Source organism: Olea europaea, chromosome 13, assembly GCF_002742605.1.
Source record: "Olea europaea var. sylvestris chromosome 13, O_europaea_v1, whole genome shotgun sequence".
NCBI classification, from domain to species: domain Eukaryota; kingdom Viridiplantae; phylum Streptophyta; class Magnoliopsida; order Lamiales; family Oleaceae; genus Olea; species Olea europaea.
Window position 1 is genome coordinate 29,180,734 of NC_036249.1, and position 10,585 is coordinate 29,191,318.

The 10,585-nt window shown below is 34.5% G+C and overlaps 1 protein-coding gene across 1 annotated transcript; it reads right to left on the bottom strand.

The window, feature by feature from the left end:
• Nucleotides 1-679: 679 nt before the first annotated feature.
• Nucleotides 680-3,893, bottom strand: LOC111408629. The gene is made up of 8 exons (XM_023038369.1): nt 3,543-3,893; nt 3,375-3,458; nt 3,183-3,326; nt 2,902-3,026; nt 2,318-2,790; nt 1,921-2,179; nt 1,367-1,454; nt 680-1,255 (listed from the first exon to the last, which is right to left on the bottom strand). Exons 1-8 carry the CDS (start codon nt 3,891-3,893, stop codon nt 680-682), a joined length of 2,100 nt encoding a protein of 699 aa, XP_022894137.1.
• Nucleotides 3,894-10,585: the final 6,692 nt, after the last annotated feature.

Consider the following 10,585-nt stretch of genomic DNA (forward strand, 5'->3'; position numbering starts at 1 on the left):
TCCTATTATACATGATTGAGCTGTAGAAGGTATCAAAATAGGAATGTGTAATTGATTAGAGTGCTCTCCTTGTTGACAAGGAGATGGTTTGACTTTCTTTTCAGTGGCATCTGTATTTGTATTAAGAAAACAAGCAAAGCAAACACGGTGAAGAAATGAATACTTATTATGATTAAACTTTACAACGTTAATTAATTGTATATTAGCAAACATACAACAAATCCCACACCCAAGATCATAGCTTCTTTTCCTTCCCTTCTCGTATATAGCTCACCTTGCTAATCATACCTTATGTGATTAAGACAACCAAATAGTAAGAAACCATACCATATCAATGAAAGTTTCAATTACATTAGTCTAACTCTAGTTAGAAATCTTCAATTAAGATTCATTTCTTATTATTCTAATAAGAATTAATGAAAACAAAACTTAATTATCCATGAAGATTCGTAAGAAGTTCATTGGATATGGCTTTGTTACAACTTCATTTAAAATGGCAAATGAGTTATTTAGTACATAGTTACGTAACGAACAACTATTCAAATGAGTCTAAATCATCACTGTCTTCACTATTCAACAACGGTTCATCTTCGATTTCCATATCACTAAGACTACCGACCAATGTATCTTCATTCACTTCTTTATCTTGCAATATTACTTGTGTTGGACAAACATCTTCTCAATTAAGTTGCTCAATGTATGTTAATTCGAATGTTATCTCAACATCTTTAGAACTTATTTCTTGATAAGCTTCACTTTCACCATGCTCAACATTATTGTCATTACCATCTCTTTCATCCAAATTGTCTGGAACATCCAACACATGACGATGATGGAACTTTTGAACCACCTTCCAATTTTGACCCAGTTTATAATCATCCACATAGAACACTTGGCAAGCTTGTCTAGAGAGCACATAAGGTTCATTTTCATACCAATGTGCACTTATGTTGATGCTCGTGATGCCAATGTCTGTGTGTATATTCTTTCTACTTACATTTGGGTCATACCACGTGCACTTAAAAAGTTCAACTTTGTGGTCAAAAGTATAATTCAGTTCAAGAATCTCCTCAATTAGTCCATAGTAATCACAACATTCAACTTCAACCCAAATGCTACTATTTTGTGTGACACGTCCAGCATCACGTGATTTGGTGCGATACCGAACTCCATTCACATCACATGCTCTATAGGATTTTATTTTGTAATTTGGTCCACATGCCAGTGTATACAACTCTTTGCTTACATTAGGATCCTTACATAAATATAACGATTTGATCCGTGAAAATGCATGCATAACAATTAGATGGTAACATAATACTATATTTTAAAAAATACAAATATTTGAGCTTGGAAAAGAACTTACTTTTTCTTTAAACCAACCTGGAAATTCTTTCTCACATATTTCATCAATGTTAATAACACCTCTATTTTGCAATACTTCAGTGTGCCCGCTGTAATTATGATGTAATTAGTATTATCATGTACTAACTTATAATAATGTTACAAGTATTATATGGAAAGTCCGTACATTATGTAACGTTCCAACTCCATGCAATTATAAAGAATGTGCCAATGAGCCTTATTCTTTTCGTCATGTGACAGCTCAAGGTATTGAATGCTCCCAAATGGCTTTGCTAGTTGAGTGAAAACTGATAAAGTTGACTAATTTTGCTTATCATAGCCCCCAGTACGTTCTGGTATGTTGAATTGAGTTTCAATACCACGAAGGTACATCGAACAGTAAGTCAATGCCTCCTTATTGACATATCCCTCAGTAATTGAACCTTCTGGACAAGCTTTGTTTTTCACATATTTTTTCAATGTTCCTAAAGTTCTAAAATGAAATAAAACAACCATTACTTAGGATGCATACATACTTACTTGCGAACATGATTATCTTAAAAGTGTTGATATTACCTTTCAAATGGATACATCCAACGAGTATGCACTGGTCCATCCATCTTCGCCTCATAGGGTAATTGGACTGCTAAATGGAACATGATATCGAAGAAGGCAGGAGGAAATTTTTTTTCCAACTTGCACAATGTAATTACAATCCCATCTTGCATAGCGTCTAAGTCTGAAATAGTAAGCTTCCGAGCACAAATTTTTTGGAAGAACATGGCTAACTCAGTTATTGTAGTACTAACCTCCTTATTGACATAAGGTCTTATACCTATTGGAAAAAGCCGCTAGAATAGAACATGACAGTCATGACTTTTCAAACTCGTGATCTTACCATCCTTGACTTTTACATTCTTTGAAATATTTGTAGCAAATTCATCTAGAAATTGGACAGATTTTATAAACTTACAAAACTCTCTTTTCTCATCCAATGTCAACGAATAACATCTTATCGGCTTCAAAACTCGATTACCATGACGTTGCAAACGCAAATGCTTTCGGATTCCCAAGTCCTCTAAATCCATCCATACCTTAACAGTATCTTTTGATTTACCCTCAATACCCAACATTGTTCCAACCACATTTTCACATATATTTTTCTCAATGTGCATCACATCCAAGATATGTCTTATTTTCAACTCAAACCAATAAGCAAGTTCAAAAAATATACTTTTCTTTGTCCAATTTAATTCACATGAATCATGTTTTCTCTTCCTATCAACATTATCAGGATGTTTTCTTGGTTTTTCCTCTCTTACTCTGTCTAATTGTTGTAGCATTTCAACTTCTATAAAGTTTCTTGGAGCTGGCGTCCGTTCAGACTTTCCATCGACTTGTGTATTATTCCTCCAAGCATGGCGTATAGGTAAATTTCTTCGGTTTCTGAATGGTTGTGACAATGTGTCTTCTTTACATATAGGACATGCTTTATAGCCCTACGTACTCTATCGATATACTATCCCATATGCTGGAAAGTCATGTATCATCCACAACATTACTGAGTGCATTCTCAAATTTTCATTTGTTGACACATTGTAAGTCATGACACCTCTATCCCACAAATCTATCAACTCATCAATTAAAGGTCTTAGATATATATCAATATCCTTTCCGGGTGCCTGTGGACCAGGTATTAATAACGACATCAAAAAAAAAATTCTCCATCATACATATCCATGATGGCATGTTATATGGAACCAATATCATTGGCCACATACTGTATCCGATGCTCATGTTACCAAAAGGGTTAAATCCATCAGTCGCAAGACCTAAACGAACGTCTCGGGTTCTGCAGAGAATGTTGGAAATTTTTCATAAAAGTGCTTCCATGCTTCTCCATCAGCTGGATGCTTTAACACACCTTCTTTGTTAGGATGCTTCTCTTTATGCCATCTCATATCAGCAGCATTATGTCGAGACTTAAATAGTCACTGTAATCTTGGAGTGATAGGAAAATATCGTAAGACCTCATGAGGAATACGTTTACCCTTAGCATTTTGAAATTTGTAACATGGTTCAGCACAGATAGGACATTTATCCAAATCTTTATTCTACTTCCAAAATAGTGCACAATCCCACTTACATGCATCAATTGACTCATATCCTAAACCAAGTTCTCGTAACATATGTCTTACCTTGTATAGTGATTTTCCAATCTTAGTTCCTTTTGGAAATGCTTCCCTCAGTAATTGAAGTAACATGTCAAATGACTTGTCACTCCAACGATTTAACTCCTTAATATTTGTTAACTTCACTATAAATGTCAGTGCAGAAAATTTGGTACAACCTGGGTATAACTCTTTTTCAGCTTGTTGAAATAGATCCGAAAAATCTTCTTTAGATGTATTTTGTTCTTCGGGAAAACCATCTCCAGTAACATTAAAATACATTCCCCCTGCGGCATCTTGCAATGCTGCCATCATATCATCATCTTCCCCATCATCTTGGACACCTTCTGAATCATCATCAACAGCACTTACTGTCATTGGTTCTATGAAAAATCCAATTTTGATAATCTCAAGAAAATCCTTTCACCCATAAATGCCGCTCAACCACATCAATATTTTGAATGTATACATTATGACAACGCTGATAAGGACGAGTCTTGTTATCATTGTCTAGATGATTTTTTGCCAGTTCGATGAATGATTTAACCCCATTAGTGTATTCATCTGACAACTTATCTTGACACCATATCCAACTTTTATTCATGTTGATACCAGAATTTATGTAACTGAAATAGATAAATTAACAAAATGAGAAATGAGAAAGAACAAGATAAACATAAAAGGAAAAAGGGAAAAATGCATTTAAGTGTTACTGGAGATGGTTAACCCATCAAAATGCATATAAGGGTATTTTTGAAAGGTGTCCAAAACTTGGAGAACACAACAATACTATAGAACAGGTAAACATGGAATCATTAAGTGAAATCAAAGCTCATCAAGGAAAGACAACTGTAAAAATAAAAATATTACGCTTTTGTCCACACGCTTCCCTCACTAGTGAAGTTACAAGACTAATATAGAACTATTAAATGACATTTATAAAATAACTATATCTATAAAATCCAAGAATTTAGAAGCAGCACATCACATTGATACTTGTGGACATAATAACCTTGATGGCTGACATAATCATATAATTATGAATCCAATATTGCAATTGAACTTATTTCAACAAATTCAATCTTTCCTAAATATACCTAAACTCAGAACAGCTCAATTAATTCCAAAACACTTTTACCAAACCAAGTAGACTAGGAAGTTTTCAGAATCTCCAACATTTTTAAGTCAAGTAAAACTGCAGCTTCTAATAACACACAGCAAATGCTTTACCTGATCTACGTAGCAAAGGGCAGAAATTTCTTCAAGTTAGGTTGCCTGAAAAAATTGAGGCAAAAAGTCATTGCATAATTCCCTGTTGTAATGATGAATTGGAAAACACAGGCAAATGCACTATCCCAATTTGGCACTCTCGCACACATACATGAGCAATGGTTTTTAAGGGTATGGGAACATATTATAAATCTGCTCTACGTCCACCATTCATATTGTGAATAATCAACTACAGACGAAACAACTTAGAAGATCTGGATTGAATGCTTAATGCCACCATCTCCGTATCTTATCGAATCTTAACTAAAAAACAGAAATATGCAATCAAATTACTGATTTGTAGATTTCACAAAAGAAACCGTAAGTGGAATGGCATCAAAATACTTCATTATAGTCTCAATATTAGCATCCATGTCGATCTGGCAAGTGACAAGAAAAAACAAGCGAATTCGACAAAACAAATAGTCCTACTACGGTAGAGCAATGCAGACAAGTAGATTTATAGTTTCAATTAGAGATCTAATCTAAAAACACGTAGAGGCAGTTATGAAAATCGAAAAAACGAATTACGCAATGAATCGAAAAATGTATTACCAGCCAGTGAGAGAAAACTATTATGGAGTCCCAGCAAGAAAACTAGTGAAACCAGCATGGAAAGAAATAGAGACCCAGAACACTCATAACAATCATCTAATTCAAAAACAAAAAAGAAATACAAGATGAACTCACTGAGATGCAGAGATGCAATGGCAGCGACAGCGGCTTGAAGAAGAAGACGTGGAGAAGGGTTTAATTATGGCGTTTCCTCTGCCTCTGTATTTGGAAAGTTAATAGATTTACTTATTTTGAAAATCAATTGTAATTGGGCTATGTTTTTAGGGCCATGTTTAATGGAGATTAAAATTATAATTTTGGAATTAAAATAAGTTCTCTATATATTTTAATCTCTAAATTAAAATTATAATTGATGAAATGTTGATGAAGTGTATAAGGGATTAGAGTTTATGATAAAATGAGACTGTCGCAAGGCAAAATAATGGTTTTTGATTTCATGATAATTTCGGGTTTGTTCATTTTAGGCGAATTGCTAGCCTAATTCGATTGGAATCCATCGTTTAGGCCATCGTTTATGCGTTTTTGCTATTTATCGTAATTTTTGTTTTTGCAATATCTCTTTCCATAAAATTTGGATTTGTATTCCGTTTGTTGGAGGATGATCCTGAAGATAAGGATTTTCCATCTTAGTAGTTATCTCATATTTTTCTATTTTTGGAAAAATATCTTTTTTATTCTATTTTTCGAATTTTGCTAGATTTTTTCTATTTAAAGTGTTGTAAGCCATTTGAGGCGGCAGTTCTTGAATTCAATAAAAAAAATTTAAGAGTTTTCTCATTTTTTGATTGTTCATCTTTCCTATAATCTTCCGCTACATCAAATGTACAGTTGAATTAATTCAAATATGAAATAAATATGGAATGAGAGTATAGCTTTGTATTGGATTGATTAATTTCTGAATTATATTTTATTGCAATGTAAACATTCATGAAAAAGTTGGTCTATTTTAAGTATGAACGACCTAATAAGCGACATTAAGATCTTTGTCATGATGTTCAACTAGTTTGGATTAAATTCCATCGTTTGACTCCAAAAATATATACTTTTTTCAAATCTTAAATCTATTTATTTAGAATTAATTAGAAATATTTGGGAATCTAGTTTTTGTAGGTTGCAAAATATCACTTTTGTTGTATTATGATCCGGTCCATTTTCAATAATAATGTAATTTGGTTGAGGGATCGGGGTCAATTGGGTTGTGGCCTATAAAACCAACCCTATGAGATTTACCACAAAGCAACAATTAGTATTGGTGATGAGGTTCGTGTGCAAGAATAGGCACTTGTGTATATGAAACGTTTGGATGGTCGGCGTTCAGAGAAATTGGCGTAACTTTTGCATACGGTGTCCGTTTTGAGCACATAACCCCATTCCGGAAAGCTCGCAATGATTCTGGATGATCTCGCAGTATTGTTGTGATGTATAATGGATTTTGACCATTTGAATTTGTTTATTAGGTCAAAACGGCATTCAAAGGTTCTTATTTTATTATTCTCAGTATTTGTTATTCTCACTTTGTAACTCAACGTATTAAAGCATTGCTGGCCTAGTAGGTTATCTATTTTTTTCGTATTTAAGACCCTAAAATGTCTCTTAGGGTTTTTTGGTTGTTCGTGAAATAAGAAAACGTTTGTAAAGTGAGTTCAATCCGTTTGAGTTGTTAGTATCGTGTGTTTATAGATTCGATCTACATCAATTGATCACTAGAAAATGTCAAAATTCATTGAAAGAAAAAGATGAATTTTATTGTGTCAAATGTTTTAGCGACTACAACATCGGTGGTTGAAGAGATATGGGCTTAACCACCATTTCAAAACCAATGAAAAAAGCAGGATAAAATTGTACTAACTTTTTTAGCTACTAAGATAAGAGTGGTTGCTGTTGACTGGGATAAGGGACAATTCATTGGTTGTTGGAGTAGTGCAATATTCAGTAACCATCGTTAGTAGTCGCTAACAATGCCAAAACTAATGAAAAAAGTGGGATAAAATTGTGTCAACTATTTTAGCGACCAAGGTATGAGTGGTTGTAGAAGACTAGTATCAAGGACCATTCCATGGTCGCTATTATGGTGTAGTAATTAGCAACCATCACCTTTGGTCGCTAAAAAATGCAAAAACCAAATGAAAAAGAGCGGGATTTTATTGCTCCAAATATGTTAGCGACCATGACATTGATGGTTGCAAAAGACTAGGAGTTGGGACCATTCAGTGGTCACTTTTGCGGTGTAGTGTCAGCAACCATTGCCTTTGGTCGCTACAACATGCAAAGACCAAATGAAAAAAAAAGAGGAGGATACAATTGCGCCAAATCTTATAGCGACCATGACATCAATGGTTGCAGAAGGCTAGGATCTGGGACCATTTAGTGGTCGCTTTTGTGGTATAGTGTCAGCAACCATTGCCTTTGGTCGCGAAAACATACAAAGACCAAATGGAAAAAGGCGGGATAAAATTGCGCCAAATCTTTTAGCGACCATGACATCGATGGTTGCAGAAGGCTAGGATCTGGGATCATTCAGTGGTCGCTTTTGTGGTATAGTGTTAGCAACCATTGCCATTGGTCGCTAAAACATGCAAAGACCAAATGAAAAAAAAGCGGGATAAAATTGCGCCAAATCTTTTAGCGACCATGACATCGATGGTTGCAGAATGCTAGGATCTGGGACCATTCAGTGATCGCTTTTATGGTATAGTGTCAGCAACCATTGTCTTTGGTCGCTAAAACATGCAAAGACCAAATGAAAAAATGTGAGATAAAATTGCGCCAAATCTTTTAGCAACCATGAGATCAATGGTTGCAGAAGGCTAGGATCTGGGACCATTCAGTGGTCGTTTTTGTGGTATAGTGTCAGCAACCATTGCTTTTGGTCGCTAAAACATGCAAAGACCAAATGAAAAAAAGCGGGATAAAATTGCACCAAATCTTTTAGCGACCATGACATCGATGGTTGCAGAAGGCTAGGATCTGGGACCATTCAGTGGTCGCTAGAGTGGGTATCATTAGCGAAAAAAAAATTGTTCTTTTTTTGCACTACCTTTACCAACCAATCAAATGTATGGTCCCAAATTCTCTGAAACAGCTACCATAATTTGGTCGCAATAGAACATAACAAAATTTGTCCAACTTTTCTAGACCAAAACCTATACCCACCATTGCTTGGTTGCTGAACGTGTTTTATAGCAACCATGTTTTATTGGTCGCTAAACTTTTGGTCGGTGGAGCCCATTTTTTTTAGTGGATATATCGATGCAAATTGAATATCTAACAAAAAGGATTCAAAATCTACCATTGGAGGCGGAGCTGTGTCCTGAAAGTCATCTAAGCAAACTTGTATAGCTCAATCCACGATGGAATCATAGTCATTGCTTTAGATATTCCATGTTGGGAAAGTTGGTACGTACGATTAATATCCATTGTGATAATTAATTAGCAATTGAAAGGGCACAAAATAGTATGTATGATAGTAAATCTTGACATATTCATCAGAGACATGATACCATTTAATAGTCATTATCAAATGGTATAATCTTGATTCATTGTGTTAGATCAAAAGACAACTTAGTGGATCCTATGGTGAAAGGACTTATAAGATATCAAGCATACCATCCCACAAGGGGAATGGGCCTAAATCCTATCAAATGGAATCACCATAATGGAAATCCAACCTTGTAGACTGGAGATCTCAAGATCTTGGTTCAATAGGACAACCGAGTTACAAAAGATTCAAAGTAAAGCACTTACTCCCATTCCTACAAACTGTAAGTGCTAGAATAAAACTGTGTATAAGGATAAGTGTATACTTGTAATGATTCCCAAGCCTTGGAAGAAATGAAGGAGATTACCTATATAAATGTGAAGTGGAGCCGCTTGTATAAAAATTTAAGGCTTAAATTCTCTTAAAGCACCTATGAAACTAAGATTTGTTTAGGACAAATATGAACACAACCATGAGAACCAAATTTGTTAGATAAGTTATGGTGTTGGTAAAAATGTTTTGATTTATATGAACGGCTGAATAGTTCAAAACATCAAGTTCACCAATTAGCTTATTAAATTCGATTATATTCAACTAAGGAAGGTTCAAAGCCATAAGCCATCTATCTTGATGCTATATAACTTGTCATATGTACTCGTTTTGTTAGAGTCTACATATATTTTGCATTGTGCCTTGCATATTGTGAATATTCATTCATTTGAAGGATTGTTGGAATCGAATAAGTATAAAAATGTGAAAAAGTGACTTTCGTGTCAAATTCGACCCAAATATTAGGACTTGATCCGCAATTTACCAATGTAAATAGATTGACTTATTCTACTCGTTGAGTTGATTATCATGGTACATTTGGAAGCTCAAAATCAATTTCACATTAATGAAAAATTGCGGTCCAAAATTGGAAGAAAAATATAGAAAAAATTGGTCTGGATTTTTGCCTTAGTCCATCGTTCGCCCATCGCTCAAGTGACAGGGTTAGTGTCAAGTAGGCGAAAAAGGTTTTGTTAAAATTTTGACATTAGCACACAAGCGAGAGGTCAACTATAGGCTAAAGACAGCAAGTGATGCTTCTGATTATAAAGTTACAAGGTTTAGTACACAACACTTCACCTACAAACCCTTATTCTCCATAAATAAGACTTTTGGGACGTCCATTTCTTCATCCTAATGATATGCAATCATAGCATAACATTACTTTCTTCTTTCTTACCGAAATTTTGCATAAATTTTGCATGAATGCTGTTTTCTTTTGTTCATTCAAAAAAGGAGTACAAAACTCGATTATGGTTTGCATCCATTTCATTTGGCGTTATTTTGTGGAATTTTTTTTTCTTGTTTCCTTGCCATTATTCTGTCCAATTTTTGGTAAGGTTGGTAGATTTAATTTTTATTTTTTTAAGTAATCACTCTATTAATTTTTCAACAGAGTATTCTACTACAAAAGAATTAAAACACTTCATAACTTCTGGAAATATTTGTAAACCACATTAGCGTTCTATTGGTGAAAAGGGTATTGTTGGGTTTTTGATACCCAATAATCCCGGGCGATGATGTTAAACAGTGTCGGATAGTCGGATTAGATTTCATAGGCTTCAGCCGATGATTGAAATATTTATTAACACACTCGATTAATTAGCTCAATCCGAAAAACAACTTGAGGGGCGTTTGAAGCAACTTAATATAGTTAATGTTGCTCACGGCCCATTTACTTCTTGGATGACTCAATTTG